Here is a 19954-nt window from a genome sequence, read left to right on the forward strand (position 1 = left end):
TATGAGTAGAACACAATGATCAGATCCTATTTTGACAGGGTTTATGTGAAAGATTAAAAACTGGTTTTATTGGGTAGTATAAACATGATAACAAATGCAGTACATACACAGACAATAAAAAAAACTTCTTTTAAAGGTTTTACCCTCACATTAATTTTAACAGTTGCTAAACTGTTACACAGCCTCAGAAACTTGTGTTTGAAGTGCAGGCAAACAATCTCATCTTGCAGTTGCAGTTAAGATTTTCTAATTTGGATTTATGGTCAGCAAGACACACCTAAGTGCTCTGCAGTCTTGCTTTCATTCTGATGCTACAGAACTACTAAGCATCTGCTACTCCCACTTAGATCTATGCACATGTGGCACTCTCAAAACTGAGGGGGAAGGTTGATAACTGCCCAGTACGGAGGAGATGGTAGAGCTAAACATGAAGTTGTGGAATCAGACAGTCAGTAATAGATGGTTATAGAAAACTCAAGTTTCAATTATTAAATAGCATTTGTCTATACACATTACATTATAAAAAAGAAAAGGGAAAAAAAACAACAACAAACTTGTACACTTTTTAGAAATTAATTCAAGTCTGGAAATACCAAATTCTGGTGTCTGCTGCAATTGTTTATACTTGCTCATTGCTTAAAGGAGTAAGTTTATACCAAAGCAGCAAAGAAGAAGAAAAAAATCTTGCTGAGTACTACTTGTTTCTGAATAGTCAGTGGACCATTTTCAGTCAGCTCTGCTTGCCATGCATATTTCCCACCACCAGGAAAATACCTGAAAAAGCACTAATACTTCCACACTTTGCATGATGTTTCATGTAGAAGCCCTCAAAATGGGACTCGGTGACAGATTTTCCAAGTGGATGGACTTGACTCTAAGAAACTGGATTTTATTTCCATCTAATTGATAAGTTCTGCCCCTGCAAAAAGAATTTCTGCTTTTCTGGGGCTTCAGTAAGCAATACAACAAGGTGTGAAATTTAACCTTGAAACTTAAGAGAAAACAGCACTCTTAGTTTGCTTTTTAACAAGACAACAGAAGTAAGCATGAGGGTTACAAACCACTTCAAAGAGGCATCTGCAAGCCTTGTATCTGTCACTGCTGAAAAGCAGAAATCTTGGGCCAGCAGAACTCCCAGCCTTGAACCTTCTGAAAGGTGTTAACTCCCCACAAAGGAACCCAATTCTCATAGGGACAGACTTCAATCCAGTGGAAGTAAGAGCACATGAACCACCATTCTCTGTTCTGCACCTTAGCAAAAGCCAAACATTCCACCAGGACTCATCGGTTCTCCATCATTTGGCTCATACATGCCATTACTGACCTTACTTGTGCAAGGTATAATTTGTCTGCTAAATAAAATAAGGCAGTGATTTTTGCTCTTCTATTTTTCATTATTTGCACACCTTCACATTTTCTACTATATGCCTGCATGGGAAAATCAATAGTCTTCACAAAAGGTATGCTTAATTTTTTATTCCAACACCTGTAACTAGTGAACGGTCCTTGGTCTGATGAAGACTGCTGGATTCTGATTGTCAGTGTGGGAAATTTTTAAAGCAGAGGCTACTCAAATAGGGCATCCTAACAGGGTAAACTGTCCCCTCAAACTCCTGTATCTTCCCTACTTCAGACACACTGAAGTCCCCTCAAGGGACTATACTTGAATATTTCTGAAACAGTCGTGTTTTCTGTGGTTCCACTTCATACTTGCAGAACAGTATGTCCTACCTGCTAGATTTTACTTCACTGCATGTTCTGATTCTTCACTTAGGGGCAACTGTAACAATTTTGAAATACATTTTTACCATCTTCATCCAAATAGAACTTCTCATTAACTTTTTGAAACTGAAAAAGTTATCAATGAAGTAGGCTCCAATGGCCATTTTCTGTTCTGCACAAGCCATTATGGATGAGGAATTGGCAGATTAGCATATGAAGTGCTCATCCAAACTCGAGTGAGGCAAGAAATACTTCATCTGAATTCTGCAACAAAATGAATCTTTAAGGCTAACTTTCAGCATAAGCATATGACCAAGTAACCAGAAGGTAAGGAAATACAAAGCCTCACCTCACATGTACTGACTTTTTGTATTTGTTTGTTTTCTGTGCTGTGAAAGAGAGGCCATTTGAGGTAGTTCAGCCCTCTCCTACTGTGCAAATTTGGTTTACTTTTGTCTGAGAACTGAATGCTTAATCAAATACACAGTCTTTGTTGTTATGTTGGGAAGGTGGCTGATGTCAGCAAAGACAGCAGTAGGGGATTTGTTTATGTGAAAAGCTGCTCCTCTTACAGAAAACACTCCAGCTGTTTTCACTGGCATTATCCTTCCCTCTACAAGCATTTTAAAGGCATAGGTCAAACAGTGCCAGTTGTGAAAAGGGAAGAGTGAAAATACACCCCTGCAATTTTAAGCAACTTTGCTGTTACATAAAGTGTTTGGCAGCTGCAAGGACAGCCAGAGGTGTTCTGCAGCCCCATAATCTGGGGATATCACACACTTCTATACGCACTTTGCAAAGCATGTAAGTTCAAACTGTTCTTGGTAATTTCCTAACCGATTGTCAGTGGCAGCCCTGTTATATCCAAGAGTTTGCTGTCCTGTCATAGGAAAATAGAAAGGGCTCTGACTAGCATTTCAGCTTTCTCCTGGCCACCCAAAGCCAAGCCACAGGGCCCTTACTGTCTGAGAGGAGAGGCACAGTTGGGAGAGACGTTAGCTCTAAGGGCTGCAGAAGGCCAGGCTAGGTGACAACAGTGGAGAGAAAGAGGGGCTTTCAGGGTTAGATCCTCCACCACAAAAAGGCAGTAGCTGACGGCCCCAGTGCCAACAGGTGACCTGGGCAAAAGCAGAAAGCAGAGAAGGCAGAAGCCTGGAGGCTACAATTTCCTGCCTTCCCCTTCGAGAACAAGCAGCTACCCTCTCCTATGCCTGTGTTAGGGGAATAGTTCTGCCATTCAAATAACAGCCACAAATGCAGAGAGAGCTGATGGAAACCTCTCTGCGAGAGGGTGAGGAACCCCACACATCTGAAAACATGGCAAGTGCTCTGAAATAGCCCACTGAAGCATGTGTGACTAGCCAGTGGGAAAGCAGGGATCCTTCACTTCATGCTCCAAAAGCATCTAGTTGCTGTGTGCTTTTCCATTCAACCATTGTGTCAAGTCAGCCTGGAAGCTCAGGCCACCACTTCACTCTCAGAGAGGTTCTCCTTATGCTTTTGCTGCCATCCTTACTTACACAGTAAAGTGATGGTCCTGTTCCTCCTGCCATTTGTGACCTTGATAAATCTTTGGTTGTCTTGGCCTTTGCTCAGTGTAAAACAGGGAATAATAAATATTTGCTCCCATAATCCCTAGCTACCAAGCTGAATCCCAGTCCTATGGCAGCCTCTTACAGTTTTTCCAGTTGGCTTGTAAGTTGTGGCTGTTTCATAATGCAGCCTTTAGAGCTCTGAAGAGTTAATAGGGGCAGTTGCTTCTAAGTTGCACTCCTAACTTGCTTAATGAAGTCTTTTCAATACTCCCTCCTCAGCCTGGGAGGAGTTTATTTTTCAGGGGAGTTGTGATTTGCAGGCAGCATTCACCGAGCCAGGCACCACTCTTCACAGTCACTTGAAAGCTTCAACATATTCCACAGGAAGAGAGGACAGGCCTGCTTTCCCCCAGTAGTCAATGGCACGCACTCTGTAGAAGCCGGAGACTGACGTTCCTGCAAATGAAAAGGTTAGAAATGGTCACTGGGAAAGGCTGATATACCTGTGGTACTTGGAGGATGTGAAGCAGGCACTACTCCTACAAAATGTAGGTTCGTGGAATGGGCTGAAGAAGTGGTGCCTATCTAAGCAAAAATTACTACAAATTCACGGTGGTCAAATACTGGCTCTTCTTTATGCTGTTGCACCAAGAACCTCCTTTTTCCTCATCAGGATTTACAAGCACAGCAAGATGAGGACTGCTGTTTCAGCAGTCCCTTTGGAAGAAGGCTAAGACATCTTCTGCAATCTGTAACTAGTAATTTCCTTTCTTCTGACTTACTTTTCTGCCTCATTTGTGTCTTTGGAACAGATTATGTGGGGACAGGATCAACAAAAAAGCAGAACAAGAGGCTTGCAGGCTGACTGAAAACCCTCTGCTCAACTCAGGAAGAAGCATCACTTGCTCTGAAGGTTTGTGAGTTTATGTTATATGGCTCTGCTGGTTTTCCCCCTTGACCCAGTTCAAAGCAAATAGCCTTCACTAGCAGAGTCTTTAATCTCAAAAGCAATATAAATTATTTTTGTCATCTATTTACTTGATTTTCATGTATGTTTCAGTATTTTATTTTTTTTCTTAAAAAAAAAAAGAATGCTAGAAATAGTGAGTGAGAAGGAAGTACCTAACAATAAAGGCTTCTGAGATGTAAGTTTTTTCAATAAGTCTTCAATTTTTTTTCTTAGAAACAAGGAATTAAATGGTGGGTTTGTCAGATGTGCCACACTAGATGATAATGAATACTAATTTCAGAGTTTTGCCTTAGCCATGATTTTTGCTTACCTGTGTAGTCTTTACATTGCAGTAATAGTTCTAAACTTTATTATGTAGCTGCTGCTGATGACAAATCTTTCTCAGGCTTGTGTTTCTGGCAAAAACCTCTATTGCTCTTTATTAATATCACTTTGAGGGAAGGTATGTCTGTTTCACACAGCTCTGATCAGTGCTTATTAGTAATACTTACTGGACAGTCACATTGTAGATTAGACCATATTTGGTTTAAAATGCCAAAAAAACAACAAAAGAACAAGCCCAAAGAAAACATCACTATATTATTTTTAGTGTTTTTCATCTGGGTATGTTCCTACAGCATCTAGGCTGTACTTGAGAAGGAATGACCACAGGCTCTGGAATAAACTTTGCCTATTGACAAGGATGAAACTCACTGCCCTCTAAAGGGAAATATCTAACACTTAGGCAGCTAGTCAGGGCTAAAGAGAAAGATCTAGGAAACAGTAAAGAGGGGGTCTCTCCTTTACATGTTCAGATAGACAGGACAAACTGTCTTACAGGAGGACTTCTTCTGTTCTTAAAATAGTTTAAATCAATAGTTTAAGACTGTCAAACCTTAAGTGGTATGGGAACAGGGACAGGTGACCATGACAAGAGCAGCATTGTGAGCTTCCTCTGAAGCAGCTCAAGAGACAATAAATCCAAGACAATCAACCCCTCCAGTAAAGGTGGACATGACCTCCCACTTATTTGTGCATTCGTGCCAGATCCTTAGGCAGTTTAACACCTCAAGACTCAGTGGTACAAAACAAGTGTCACCAAGGCAGTTTGCTCCTCTGCTGTACTCCAAGAGGACTGCACAGATTTAGGCACAGGCACAGCCAATACCTGTGGAACTAAGCCCAAGCATCAGACCTGTCTTGCTATGAGTCTACTACCAAGAACACAACACCAAGCTCCTGTCACGTGGAACAATTGTGTTCTCATTTTTTTGCATGCTCCTACACCAGCTACAAATAGAAACAAAAGTGCTGTTTTGCCTCTCAGGGAGCTTGCCAGGCCCACAGCTGGGTGACTTTGATTTCTGTAACAAGGAATACTCCTAATAATGTCCTCATGACAAGCACAATTAGTGGTTGTTCTTGAGAACAAGGTTTTCACTGAGAACATGGTCCTTAGAGAAGACACAGGTGATTAGAGTGTACATCACTAGCAAGGTATGTACCTTCAGTAGTTACTAAATGATGTTTCATATTCTCTTAAGTGGCACCCTTAACATCACAGATTACACAATATGTGTGTATTCTTGCCTTACCTGGACTGTAGACCCAGAGAGTGAATATTGTGTCTTTGGCATTAATCCGTTGGTATGCCTTTCCATCTGGTGAGAACTCCACTTCAAATGTCTTTATACATCTGGAAAAGAAAACTAGACAGCTCAATAAATACATCTGATGCATAGTGAGCAATTGAATCCTGATTTCAGGGCCAATTCAACATGGAGGACCAAAAATAGGAAATATTCAGTTGACTCATTCCTACCAAATGTGGGATGGCATGAATTGTCAGTATTAGGAAGAACCATGGCTCCAACAGCCAACAGAACACCCAGGCTGACTTTCTATATTGGGTACTTGCAGCATCACAAACTGCTAAGCATCTTTTACTCCCAAACCAGGTTTATCAAGGCTGAAGAGTCTAGAGAGATTGGCTTAAAAAGGAGCTAAAGCCAGTGCTTCCTGAGGGTGTATGGCTGTACATTAGATCACTTTTGTCAGTTCACCTAAAGAGGGTTTCCAATTTAGTACAGCTTGCTGAAGCAAGAAACTGGAGGCTTTTTCTTCCAGCTTACAGCCCTTACAGGGAAATGCAAGACTCAATTCAAGCACCTACTGCTAATATAACTTTCATCACAGATCTTCCTGTCTGCTGTGCTGAAGACAAGTCCCTCAAAAATGCCACTGGGTGCTGGTAAGCAACAGGCAGATTTCCTTGCTCAGTCTGCAAATTAGTCAGGGTTGCTCTCCACAATTACTGCATGTAGGTCCTACAGTTCATCTTGTCAGTCAAATGCACTCTCAAGGAGCAAACAGTCATTAATTTGTGAGCTAGTTTCACTTTGTAAGACTGGTGGCAACTTAGGGAGTAATGTGCTGGTAACACAGTTATATCCATTTTGTTTTAAATCCTACTTACTTTGAATTTACACAGCCATCGTCCCACAGCACAATGACCTGCCCCTTTGTGAGAGGGATCAAGCGAACACCCGTCACCTGTCCAAAGACACATGCTCATGTAAGAAAATGGTGTAAACCCATCAGCAAGGCCACAGTTCTGTGTTCACCCTTCCTTACTAATTATTTTCTTAAATTCTTTCCATTGAGATTGGGGTAAAAAACAGCATTTCTGACTCTGTGGCTTTGCAGCCTATGTCTCCAACCTGTCAACCTTGCAGAGGACCTCCTAAGGCTGTGGGCACCACTATGAGCACAGGTGGAACTGAATGTGCAGATACCAGTGTCTAATCTAGAACAACCATGATTCCATTTTAATTTTAGGCATAAATTATTAACTGGAGAGCTGCTGTCAAGCCTGGTAGCACATGATGTGATTTTTAAAAGGATACTTCAGTTTCCATTATACTGCATTATTATTTTCGCACCGTGGATAAACTTGCGTTTATCTCAGTGATGGCTCCCATCATGTGTTGTGGAATGTTTTATCTTGAATTATGCTGTGGAGAGGCTTCTCATCAAAGGAGAGAAGGACTGCATATTTGCTAAGTCTTACATGGTACTTTTAACAATAGGTCCAAATACTTGTCCAGCTCTTCTTAGTGAGACTTCAAGCAGGAAGCAGTTTCTAATTTGGTGAGTCTAACAGCAGAATACAACACATACTTGACCAGGAACAGATCTGGGTCTTGCACAAATGTGGATAAGAAAGACTGAGGGAACAGGCAAGTCTTGCTTCAGCGTCAGGATGCCACCTTCAGGAAATGGGAATGGGCCTGTTGTCACTGGGTCCTTTAGAGGCAAAGAGAAGCACTGTGAAAAATCTTTCTTTTTGGCACCCAAAGGCCAGCTGCTAAATCAGTGTAAAGTGACTGTGTATTTATTTTGGGTCTGTAAATTTCCAGTAGAGTTGGTACTGGTGAGTTGCTTACAGCCACCAAAGTACTTCAGACTGGAAAACTTTCATCTCACCCATTTTCCAGCTGATCCAGCTGATTAGCCCACAAACTGGGCTAATGTCCATTAAGCACAAATGGAGCACAAGGTGGAACTAGCTCTGTCTCCTTAGTCAAGGGTAGACCAGTAACAAAGATGCTGATGAGACATTTAGTCTCTTGTCTAACATAAATGCAAAAGTATCAGTTGTGTGTCACCTACATTTCTGTGTAACTGCAAGTGCACTTTCATATGTACATGAAATGTGCATGACTGTGGACTACAGAAAGTTTGACTACCTGAGCTGATCTCTTGTCTCTTTAGCTGTAGTTAACCAATTTGCAAGCATACAACACTTCAACCAAACACATGCCCATACCTCAGCATCCCTTATTTGTTGGAACTCTTCTGGGGAAGGAAAGTCAGGGCTTCCAAGATTTTTCCACTTCAGGAAGGGGTTGGTTTGGTTGTTATCCAGGTAATATGTCACATATACCAGCTCTTTAGGAAGACAAATGAAAGAGAGTAAAACCCTTACTTGGAGTTAAGATAAACAAGAATACATTTAGCAGAAGGTGTTTAAGTCTACCTTCTCAAAAGTGATTTCCACACTTCAGAGCCTGGTTTCCACTGGAAAGTCATGAGGCTAGCATTCTTATCATGCCCTACAATTTGTATTTGACAAATTTAAATGTCAAGCTATTACTCCCGTTACCAGAATGGAAACCCTCTTATTTTTGGCACAGGTGCTGCACACATTCATTGGACAACTGCATCAGCTGTGTAATCATGTGGTCATGTTGGCTATCTTGGAGGCACCCCAGTAAGGGATCTGTTGCCTGGCAATATCCACCCAAGGCCACTGAGATTTATAGCTTTCAAAAAAAGGTAGCACTTGTAGCTGCTGTTAAAGGCAGGGTCAAAGTGCAGGCATTAAGATCCTCTTCTAGAAAAGCATCATCACATCTCAGAAGATCTGTGAGTACCCAACAGATCAGAGAAAAAGTTAGCAAACGAAACTCACTGTTGCAATGAAAATCAGCTCAACAGAAGTGTTTCAGCAGACCTTCTATCCTAAAGATAATTATCTGAGTTGCTTACGTGATGTTTACCTCTAAGTTTGGGGAAGTGGGTGGCGTTCACTGTGACAGTGCTGATGTTGGAAGAAGTCCTGTTATCCTCACTTGAATACACCAGTAGAGTAGCTTGCCAGCTGTCTGAGGGCTGCATCTTACTTGGGGTGTGCACAGATGCCAAGACACCAATTGTCCTGTTTTGAGTGCTTTCGCCTTCACTGCTGTTTACCTCTGCAAAAACCTGCTTTTCTCCTTCAAAAAAACGTGACAACTCTGTAAACATTACTGCTAGTCAGTTTTGCATCAGTTTCTAATACAGGAAGGGTTAAAACCTGGGGATCTGTAGGTTAAGCTATGTTCTAGCTTATTTTACCAGGTATAGCATTCAGTCAGGCTGATTTTAAAACAGCACAGCATGCACATACTAGAGTTCTTACTCTTAGCAGTTCAGTTAGCAACACAGTGAACTAGAATCTCCCTGCAGTATACTGCATAGGTCTTGCAGCTGTAGGGATTACTTAAAAGTCATTTGCAGCCTGATGTAATGACACAAGAGGGAAGTACCAGTCAATAAAAAAGGAGCGGTTGGCATACAGACAGTATAAACAAATCAGTAAATGTAATCAGATGGATAACAGACTGTCAGGGACACCTCCTGAGCTACTAATTTCTCACAGGAAACTAAGTTTCATTTTCCTAACACAGCTGGAAAACAAAGGGTAGGATAAATCCTGCTTTTATCAATGGTGAAATGGCTGGCACAATCTCTTTTAGGCAGGAAGCTTCTAGGTAGAAGAGGATACTGATGTGCTCTTTAATCACTGGTTACTATACCTAGCAGTGCCAGCAAGCCCATGACAGTCAGCACTGGTTTCCGCACCATCTGGACATGAGGTGGCTTCGTATTGTTCATCTGAAAACGTGCTGTCAGGGTCCGCTGTGTGAAGTAATGAGGGTGATAGCTCAAGAAGGCATTGTCATTACTCAGCAGTGTGTAGTTGATAGTGTTGTTGGCTCTGGAAATGAGCAAGGTTTGATGCTGAACGATTACCTGCAAAGTCATAGAGAAGATGGAATTTCACGCAGGAGAAAATCCAACAAACACGGTGTCTGTATTTTAAAAAAATCATTGCAGCACATTGAAAAGAGCTGTCACTGCCATTTAGAGAAGCCTGAAGAACTAGACTTTTCTTCACAGCTCTCAGGGAAACTTTTCCTTAGGTGGTACATTAATCACTAGAAAATCTGAAGTATCCAGATATTTTGCTAGTAATAATGCTCCAAAATAACTATTACTTGTACTCCGTACAAATTATGAATATATTTCCTTGGCTACTGCATTACAAACAATACTTTTATGTCTTGAATATTAAATTAGGACACTTGGGTTTACCATCTGAATTAAATATAAATGATTCTCCAACTCTGGAGTTACTTTGTACCCATTACACAAGTGTCTGGGTCCTGGACTCTGTTCCTCAATGACTCATTTTACCCACTTGATGCTAACATGGAATTAGTCCTCCCAGCAATTTCACTGGTTACCATGCTGCTTTTCTGCAAAGTGCCAGAACTTCCAAGGTCTCTGTTTACCAGATTGTGTCTAGGTATCCTAATGAAACAGCACTTCAGAAGGCTGACAAATGAAAAATTCTAATAATTGTGTCCCTGAAGAACACAGAGCTCCAGCTCCTAACCACTCAAAGGTTAATTTTCCATTGGATGTAGTTTTTTTTCTCATATCACCATCTCATTATAAATACTTGCTTATTCTCACAAACTCCCTGCAATGCACTCAGTGACTTTTTGCTTTGAAGAAGACTGCAACCTAAAGGAGCTGGGAGCCTTGGTCTCCAGAGAAGCAGCTGGTTGTTTCTGGGTGACATACATGCTCCCAGGTTTGGGAATGACTACTTCGCACACAAGAACCTGGGACTCTGGATGCTGTATAAGGTAGTGGCTCACAAAGCAACAGGCCTGCAGTGGGAAGGAACTATTGCTATGCAGGTGCAAGAGCGGAGCTTGCTCTGGAGACAGGCCACAACATCTGGCAGGGGAACGAATGCTGAGCATTCTTGCCTCCTTCTGCTTTGCAGATCAACAGCAGCAATTCCTAGCAGTAATTAACAGGAATACACATACAGTCACTATCCAAAATGAAAGAATGGGCTTACAATGAGAGCTCAAGGGACTTCTTAATTATGTCTTACATAAGTAAGATAATAGCTAGTAGCAGTCAGATTATCACAGTAGTATTGCATGAAGAATGGATGCATGGGTGTAGTCTAATTAGGTGGACTAACTGGGGGACTCAACAATATCTGAAACCTTCTCCAACACATGGAAAGATAGTTCTCAGTTGTTTTTTTAAAGGGAAGATAAAGAAAACTAATACTAACTAAATAAAGCTACTGAAAACACACTATTCAGGGAAGTCCTGAGTGTATCACTAGGGAGCTCTCCTTTTGTTGGAACTGTCATTCTAAGTAGCTGCTTTAAAATTGCCTGTTAGTCTACTTTTGCAACTGCATTAACACATCATGTTAATGGCAACCATGGCAAGACTGTCAAAGAACTGAGTTACCTTTACAACCATAGCTGCATAGGTCACATCGGCTCGCCACAGTTGTGGAATGGACCATCCAACCATTGGATCTGCTTCATCGTTGTATATGGCAACAGAAGCAAAATTTGGAAACAGCTTCTGAATTTGTTCAACTGCTTCTACTTCTTGTTGCAAGATATAGAGAGAACTCCCACCTCCCTGCAACAATACTTCATATCCGCTTAGTGAAATTGAGGAAACCGTTTTAAACACACAAACATACCATACAGACATAAGTGTTTTGAAAACATGTTCCTGGAGTCCCTGAGGCGCAGTGGACCAGATGGTATTAGTATTTTTACCCAATACATTACAGCTGTTTGTATGACCTCCTCCTAGAATATAAAATTGAAAAGAAGTAGAGGAATTGTTTCCCCCAGGGAATTAGGGAGAAGCAAATTTGATTTGAGTTGAAGATTTGTGACTGAACATCTTTAAAGTTTTGTTAGAATCCACAGCCATGCTTCCTGCTATAGACTGGGTGCTCATCTGGAAATCAACTTCATAAATCAGAATGAAATGTAAGTTGGATCAAACTGATCAAAAGTAGCTTTATAGTGAAATCTTGGACTGACCTTCTTATGGAGAGAGATGTAGTCCAGTCTTACACCAGTCTCCTTCGTGAAGAAGTTGGTTCCATTGTAGCAATGACACAGAAGACTCCAGCATATAGGCGATTTGGGTAAGGGGTGGAAGGAATCTCCAGGCCCTCCAAATTTTAGCAGAGGACTGGCTGCCCTTAATCCTTCTGAGCAAGCATCATAATAGTTGAGAAACCCTGAAGCCCAAACAGATGTAGGTATCAAAGATGGTAACTCAAAGTAGAATCTTGATCTAAAATTACAGGGATATGTTATAACTCATTATTGCATTTATTGGAAGGACCTAAAAAAACAGGGCTCCTCTTTCCTATGCACTGACAACATGAGAAGACATAAAAAACTCAGCTGAATTCAAAAAGTTCTTCCGAAGGTCTTATGAGGACAAGCTTGCATCTGTCAATGAACAATTTTCCTCTATTCCACCCTTCAGCCCCTTAACCCAAGTAATCTTACTTTATATCCAAATAATGAACTGTCTCTTCCTAGTGCAATTCCAGTTCTGTCTTCCCCATTCTACTATCCCAGGATTTATACTGATGTCCAAACAGGGAACAAAGTATAGTCAGTAACATGACCTTAGCAAAACAGACTAGGTATACCTTTCACATTTCTTATCTCTCCTATCTACCTTATTTCTTGCCAGCACCTCTCCTTTCTCAATGTCACCCTGCCATCCTCCTCATCCCTCATACCTATCTCACTTTACTACACTAGTGAAGTGCTCCAAAACATGCTTACCGTTCACTGTCATAGACACATTGTCAAAGTCATGGTGGTCTGGTTCATTCCACGTTTCAAAATTCCATTTAGCAACATGGTCCAGTCCGTATCTATCTGTAGGAAAGGCCTTATCTATCAGTGAGTTGCATATTCAGACAATCCCCTCAATTAGTCCCTGATCCAGGCTACTGTAACAATTAGCAGCGCATGAGAGGTTTAGCACCCAGAGCTACAACTTGGTAGAAATATTACCTGGTTTTAATAATGAGGGAAATGTGATTTTGGTAGTTTCAAAATGATCTCTCATTTTCAATGAAATGCAGCAATATTTGAAGAAGATGACAGGTGAGAACAAGGTGATACACATTACAGCCTGGTGCTGAGGGCATTCACCTAGCCTTAACTTGAGTTGTGGTTTCTGTCTCATCAGAGATACTTGAAGCTGACATGTGGGAAGTATTCAGGTTATCAGTTATTCAGGTTATCATGTCCTGCTGCAAGCTGGTGGTTTACTATTCAACAATCTAACAAAGTTACCTTTGGCCTGCCTCTAGGGCAGGCCAAAGGTGCTACTCAGAACACACTACTCATTCAGGATGTTGGGCCTGGATCAGCACAACTAAAGGAGCTATCATTCCACTGTCTATTCTGTCATGTTTTTTTTCTTCTTCTGTGCTGAAATCCAGAGTCTTTGAATTCTTCACAATTCTGACGCAGTTAGAAGGGATTACAACAGGATATGTAACGAGGCTTTTTAATTTTATTTTTTTTTTTTTTAACTCACCTATGTATCTGCTGGCGACAAGTGTAATTAAGTCTCTCCATCTTACTACCTGCTCTTTACCTTCAAAATCTAAAAAATATCCCGATGGATTCCCCATCAATTCAAATCCTAAAAAAGAAACAAAAGATCAGTCTCCTTTTTCTGTGAATGCTCTCTCTTTTTCACCAATGAAGGGTTTACTGAATTATCTTAAACAAAGTTGTTAATGAAGACGCATCATTAAATGGGCTTTCTCTCCTGTTTCTACATGTCCCCACCAGGAATATTTCAGACCTAAGGTTGCTCACACTTGTTACTTGTCAGTTACTACAGTAATCAATACTAATACTCAGCACCCTAGATTCAAGACTTGGTCAGAACTTTAAACTGTGGATGCTTACAGAAATTCAAGGGAAGCTGTAATTCAGTATCTGCTTCTCTTGTCCTTTTATGTACCTGTTAATGAGTACAAAGCTTTCTCCCCTCCAAGAGATCTCATTTCCCAATTCATACATCTCACACTGTTGTTGAAAGCCATGTAAAACCATTTATGTTGTTTTAATTGCCCTAATAGTGTTTTGCTCACGCTGTTTACATTTACATAGATATTAGGTAAAGACAAGTAGGGAAAAAATTAATTTGTATCAAAATCAGCTTTGGCAAAGCTCTTTAAGGATCTTCTGATGATTGCACAATACAAGCAAACAGATGCAACAAGTTGTGGAGGTAGTGAGCTGCCCTTACCTGGAATCAGCTTATTTTCCCACAGATGATCCATAAAGTTATCCAAAGCAGTAAAGTTGTAGTGAAGTTTCCCATTCATCACTCTGAAGAACACAGATAGTAAAAAGTACAAATCTAAATATTACAGCAAAGGTGGCACCTGGTTGTAGATAATGGGTCAGATGGCTGCCTTCTTGTAGCTCTCAAAATTTACATGCAACTAGGATTCACAGAGTCACAGAATTACCAAAGCTGGAAAAGGCCTTTAAGATTAGGAAGTCCAGCCTATGACCAACAGCACCACATCAGTGAGACCATGGCACTGAGTGCCACATCCAGCCTTTCCTTGAACACATCCAGGGATGGTGCCTCCAACATTTCCCTGGGAAGTCCATTCCAATGTCTGATCACGCTCTCCATGAAGAAGTACTTGCTAATATCCAACTTAAACCTTCCCTGGAGCAGCTTGAGGCCAGGCCCTGTCGTCTTGCTGCTAGTTGCCTGGAAAAAAGAGCCCAGCCCCCACCTGACTACAACCTCCCTTCAGGTAGTTGGAGAGAGTGATACAAGCTTCCTTCCTCTAAAGTAACAGGTGTTTACCATATGCAGGTCATCTTTCTTGTCCAATTCATGTCCTTTTCCTATTCCAGCAGCAATAACCGAAGCAACATAATGAGCTTGCTTGGTGAATTTTGAGTTTGTAACAGGGTATTAAGATTTCTAACTCTTTGCTGAACTGAAATTTATTTAGACTTTTTTGGCTAACCTTTTTTCTCAGTCTCCATCTGCTTCCCTACTGCAATGCTAGCTAGTTTCCACCTTGGTCCCATGTGCAGTCTTTCTTAATGTTCTCTAAATTTGCAATATAGCTTTCTTGAGCAGCACTTTTTCTGGATTTAGCTCCAGCTGAGAAAGAACTTTTTACCTTTCAAAGAATGCAAAATTTATCACATTTCTCTAATTTTTACATCATTGTTAGCATTTGCTTACAATTTCTCTTAGGATCTCAGGCTGCAATCCTTTTACACAGCCTTGAATACATGTGTTCAAAGACATGGGAGCAGCCCCATGATTCACCCACCTCTTTGTGCTGGGGAACAGTGAAGTTTCCCATTCATCACTCTGAAGAACACAGATAGTAAAAAGTACAAATCTAAATATTACAGCAAAGGTGGCACCTGGTTGTAGATAATGGGTCAGATGGCTGCCTTCTTGTAGCTCTCAAAATTTACATGCAACTAGGATTCACAGAGTCACAGAATTACCAAAGCTGGAAAAGGCCTTTAAGATTAGGAAGTCCAGCCTATGACCAACAGCACCACATCAGTGAGACCATGGCACTGAGTGCCACATCCAGCCTTTCCTTGAACACATCCAGGGATGGTGCCTCCAACATTTCCCTGGGAAGTCCATTCCAATGTCTGATCACGCTCTCCATGAAGAAGTACTTGCTAATATCCAACTTAAACCTTCCCTGGAGCAGCTTGAGGCCAGGCCCTGTCGTCTTGCTGCTAGTTGCCTGGAAAAAAGAGCCCAGCCCCCACCTGACTACAACCTCCCTTCAGGTAGTTGGAGAGAGTGATACAAGCTTCCTTCCTCTAAAGTAACAGGTGTTTACCATATGCAGGTCATCTTTCTTGTCCAATTCATGTCCTTTTCCTATTCCAGCAGCAATAACCGAAGCAACATAATGAGCTTGCTTGGTGAATTTTGAGTTTGTAACAGGGTATTAAGATTTCTAACTCTTTGCTGAACTGAAATTTATTTAGACTTTTTTGGCTAACCTTTTTTCTCAGTCTCCATCTGCTTCCCTACTGCAATGCTAGCTAGTTTCCACCTTGGTCCCATGTGCAGTCTTTCTTAATGTTCTCTAAATTTGCAATATAGCTTTCTTGAGCAGCACTTTTTCTGGATTTAGCTCCAGCTGAGAAAGAACTTTTTACCTTTCAAAGAATGCAAAATTTATCACATTTCTCTAATTTTTACATCATTGTTAGCATTTGCTTACAATTTCTCTTAGGATCTCAGGCTGCAATCCTTTTACACAGCCTTGAATACATGTGTTCAAAGACATGGGAGCAGCCCCATGATTCACCCACCTCTTTGTGCTGGGGAACCTTGCAGGAGCACAGACAGTAAACTCTGGGAATATACATGCATAGGAACATTGGAGTTCTGTTACACTGGGGATGAAAACAGGCACTGGCAATGTATCTAGGATACATCTGTAGATATGCTTTAAACACCTGAAAGGCTTTTCTTACCTGTTAAGCAATGAAAACAAATACAATGTAATATGTGGGTCAGTGTACAATTCCCTGTAACTTCTGAATTTGTGGTCTGATTTAACTGAAATCTGACAGGGGAGGCTAAGTTTTGACAGCATGGAGTGCCAAATAGGAATTAAAATTGAACTTCTGTTGACAATACTCTGGTAGTGTGACTTACTGCCATTTGACCCAAGCCACAGCCTTGGCTTGGTGCCCAAATTCTGAACTCAGTATGCCCTAAGCAAAAGGCTTTGTAAGCACTCTTGAGAAAAGTCGTGCCCTGGTCACATAGGAGGGCTCATCAGGGTCTTGCCAGTGCCTCTCAAGTCTGATGTCTCCAGCCTTGCCACAGCACTACAACTTATTTCTTTGGCACAGTGCAGCCTGGGCTCTGCCTCTGCTGTTTTGCCCAATATCTCCTTGGCACCTTGCATCTGCCAGGGTGGAAAGCTGTACAAAGGAACTGCAGATGCAGCGCCCTAGTTTATGATGGAAGGGGGAGAGACAATCACTTACTTCTAACTGCTCAGTGATAGCAAGGTATGGTGAGCACACAAGATAGCAAATGAGAATGGGACACTCAGCAGATCTCTTAAATCAATGCTGGGCTCTGCGCTGATATTCACACTTTATTTTTTTCCATGCCTTCCCATGCTTCTCTGAGCCTTTTAGATGGAGAGAAGGTTCTCGTGAAGAACCTGTAATAGCAATCCCAGGGTTCTCAGATGATTAAGAATGGCTGATAGAATTGCCTAGTGAATAAAGAAGGGAACTGTGCAATGCAAAAAGGACAAAGTGTCACCAGCATCTCTGACCATGCTCTAGAAGAGGAAAAAAGGCCAGGCAAAACAGATGTAACATAAATGATAGCCACTGCAGCAGCTCCACCTGTGATGTAACCAACCACACAGTGTAAGCCCCAGCACGGTAACACTACTTTGCCACAGACCTGAAGCTGGTTTTTGTCTTTAAAAACAAGTCCTACCACCATGAGAGAATCATCATGTCTGCAGCCACTGATGGGCTTGCAGTTCCTGCCAGAGTCACGTGCTGCAGCTATGAAAGAAAGAAAGCAAGCAGAAAGACACTTACTTTAGTATCCATAAGAGCCCTTTAGAAGTTACTGTTTAACTAAAGAATGGTCATTTGGAACTAGGGTTTGGGTTTTCCGGTTGGCTTGTTGGGTTTTTTTTGCTTAGATGGAGGTTAAAAAACAGCACAAAGAAAAAAACAATTGTATTCCAAAGTTCGAAGACAAATAATTTGTTGCAAAATGTAGCTGTGTTCCCTCAGATCCATTAACTACTTGCAGTTGTACCCTGTGTTCTATTGAAATATTTGCTTACATGCAGACTTAAAGTCAGTGAGAATAAGAATTATTAACTCTACTGTCTTGTAAAAACTTAATAAACCCATTTAGAATAATTACTCCAGTGTTAAGGTCTACACAGTACTATGTGAAATGCATGTGCACTTAAGAAACTGGCACATCTACATTTTTCCTCTTGTATCAATTAAGTAAAATATTTAAAATTGAATGCCACTGCTAGCCATAACTGAAGAGATAGAACATGAGATCCTGTGTTATGTGTGCAGGCATAGAGGCACTTCTTATATCCTTCAGCTGATCTGTCACTTTATGAGAATCCTTGCTGGCACATGGATTAGGCAATATGCTTTTATTAATAAAATTATTACTTGACTGATAGAATTGCCCATTTCTTAGATCTTGATCTTATCCTTACCCATACTACTTTTCTGATGGGAAACTGTTGGGGTTTGTTTAAAATGCTATACAGGATCACTAGAATTTGGCTTGCATGGTTGCATGCCATGCAGTGTCTGGAAGCCATGCCAACTACCATATCTGAGGCACAGCAAGAACTTCATGAGCTGGTATTATTTCCAAATATTTTGCATGGGAAAAATTGGCTCCACTGTCAGCTAGTTACCAGGAATGTTATAAATACAGTTTTAGGACACTGAAGATCAGATCAAAACTGTTACAGGCATGTGACAAAGTAAATCCCTGATCCTGGACAAATTCACTTGACATTGTCAACGCTGTTAACAGCTTTATACATCTGCCCTCAGGCCCGCTGGTGCAGCATGGTGTATCCATGATGGAGCAAGCTCACAGACTTTTACAGTCATCTTCCTTCTTTTTTTTTTTTTTTTTTGTTTTGGTTTTTTTTTTGTTTGCTCCTCTTCTGATCTCTCTGCCCTTGATCATAGTTTCTAGACACCACTGTCTTCATTTATGACAATGCAGAAGGCTGTGTCCTTTTAGTTTCATTTAAGTGCTTGCCAGACAGAGACTGCTCATCATTTGCTGTTGCATATTTCTGTTGTGGAGTGGTGATCACTGTCCTGTCCGTGCCTGGCTTTCAAATGTTCTTCAGATGGGCTTTTTCTGGGAGATTTGACAGGTAAGGCTTTCCTTATCTTCTGTCATTAAATGCAACTACACTAAAGCATGCTTACGGGCACCCTGGCACCAACGCCCTTACAAGCCTCAGGCCTGAAGTTGCCATATTCCAGAGACTGCTGCCTGCTGGTGAGATGCCTTCCCAGCCTTCGTCATGGTCTCAGTTCCAGGCTCATTTGTATGTGTCACCTCTTCAGAGCAACAACAGTGTTGTGAACATAAAGACCTGTGATGAGGAGGGAGGGCAGTCTGCTGGCTCTCTTCCTTGAGAGCATGTGCTTTGTGGGCCATCCTCTGCCAAGTCAAAGGTTACAGGCCCTTGTTAACAGCTTTCCACTGCCTTCCTTCACTGGAGTAAGCTTCTTCCAGTATGGGAAGAAATTCTTCTCAAGCGCATAAGCAGCTACTGGATAACCTGTCAAAGTGTTTTAAGCTAATCATGTGCTTTTTATCCTTGCCTCTTTCAGCCGATGCTCCTTCACAAACTTAATCTCTGGGCAGGGCAGGGGTAGACTAGCTTTGGCTGTCAACACCCTGCAACACAGCCTGATCTGCTCCAGTTAGCACACTTGTGGATACTGCTCCTGCACTCCTATGCCCTGCTGCTGCTGCTTCCCTTCTACCCTCAGGTGATCCTGCCCAGGAATACAGTAGCACACCCTGGAAAGAAAGTGCACACAGACATTGGACCAAATATCTTATCTACAGAGAACAAAAAAACATCAGCAGGGAGTGTTTCAATTCTGGGTAATCTTCAGTTAAGTACTGAATCTCTGATAACACATGAGACTAACTTTATCAAACTTTATTGTAATGTACTGAAGAAAACTTTCTGGGACAGGAAGCCTTGTGGCTGACCCCTGTGAGTAGGTCACAGCTCATTTAGAAATTCAAGGGTAACATGTAGGGCAACCATCAACAGAGCTATTCTATTGATGAGAGCCCTGTCTGGCTTACAACTGATATGACTGGGAAATATCTATATACTGTAGTAGTGCCTTTCTCATCCTGACATTCTCACTCAGCTGATGTGATCTCCCTTTGAATTTCTGGGGTCACAGTTACCAAGCACATTAGAAGCTAACACAATCTGGCTTACTTTCACCCATGT

At 41.4% G+C, this 19954-nt stretch overlaps 1 protein-coding gene across 1 annotated transcript in view; it reads right to left on the bottom strand.

The window, feature by feature from the left end:
- Positions 1 to 3346: 3346 nt before the first annotated feature.
- IDUA (iduronidase, alpha-L-) overlaps positions 3347 to 19954 on the bottom strand; it is a 41954-nt gene continuing 25346 nt past the window's right edge. The window contains exons 2-13 of the mRNA XM_010000469.1: positions 14167 to 14249; positions 13444 to 13551; positions 12678 to 12773; positions 11913 to 12115; positions 11317 to 11496; positions 9567 to 9783; positions 8769 to 8984; positions 8036 to 8157; positions 7387 to 7512; positions 6683 to 6759; positions 5802 to 5902; positions 3347 to 3713 (exon numbers count right to left, since the gene is read on the bottom strand). Coding sequence (XP_009998771.1) covers positions 3613 to 3713; positions 5802 to 5902; positions 6683 to 6759; positions 7387 to 7512; positions 8036 to 8157; positions 8769 to 8984; positions 9567 to 9783; positions 11317 to 11496; positions 11913 to 12115; positions 12678 to 12773; positions 13444 to 13551; positions 14167 to 14245 — 1626 coding nt within the window. The 5' untranslated portion in view covers positions 14246 to 14249 and the 3' untranslated portion in view covers positions 3347 to 3612. The remainder of the gene's footprint in view (positions 3714 to 5801; positions 5903 to 6682; positions 6760 to 7386; positions 7513 to 8035; positions 8158 to 8768; positions 8985 to 9566; positions 9784 to 11316; positions 11497 to 11912; positions 12116 to 12677; positions 12774 to 13443; positions 13552 to 14166; positions 14250 to 19954) is intronic.

Source organism: Chaetura pelagica, unplaced genomic scaffold (genome assembly GCF_000747805.2).
Source record: "Chaetura pelagica isolate M959 unplaced genomic scaffold, ChaPel_1.0 scaffold16, whole genome shotgun sequence".
In the NCBI taxonomy this organism is placed as follows: domain Eukaryota; kingdom Metazoa; phylum Chordata; class Aves; order Apodiformes; family Apodidae; genus Chaetura; species Chaetura pelagica.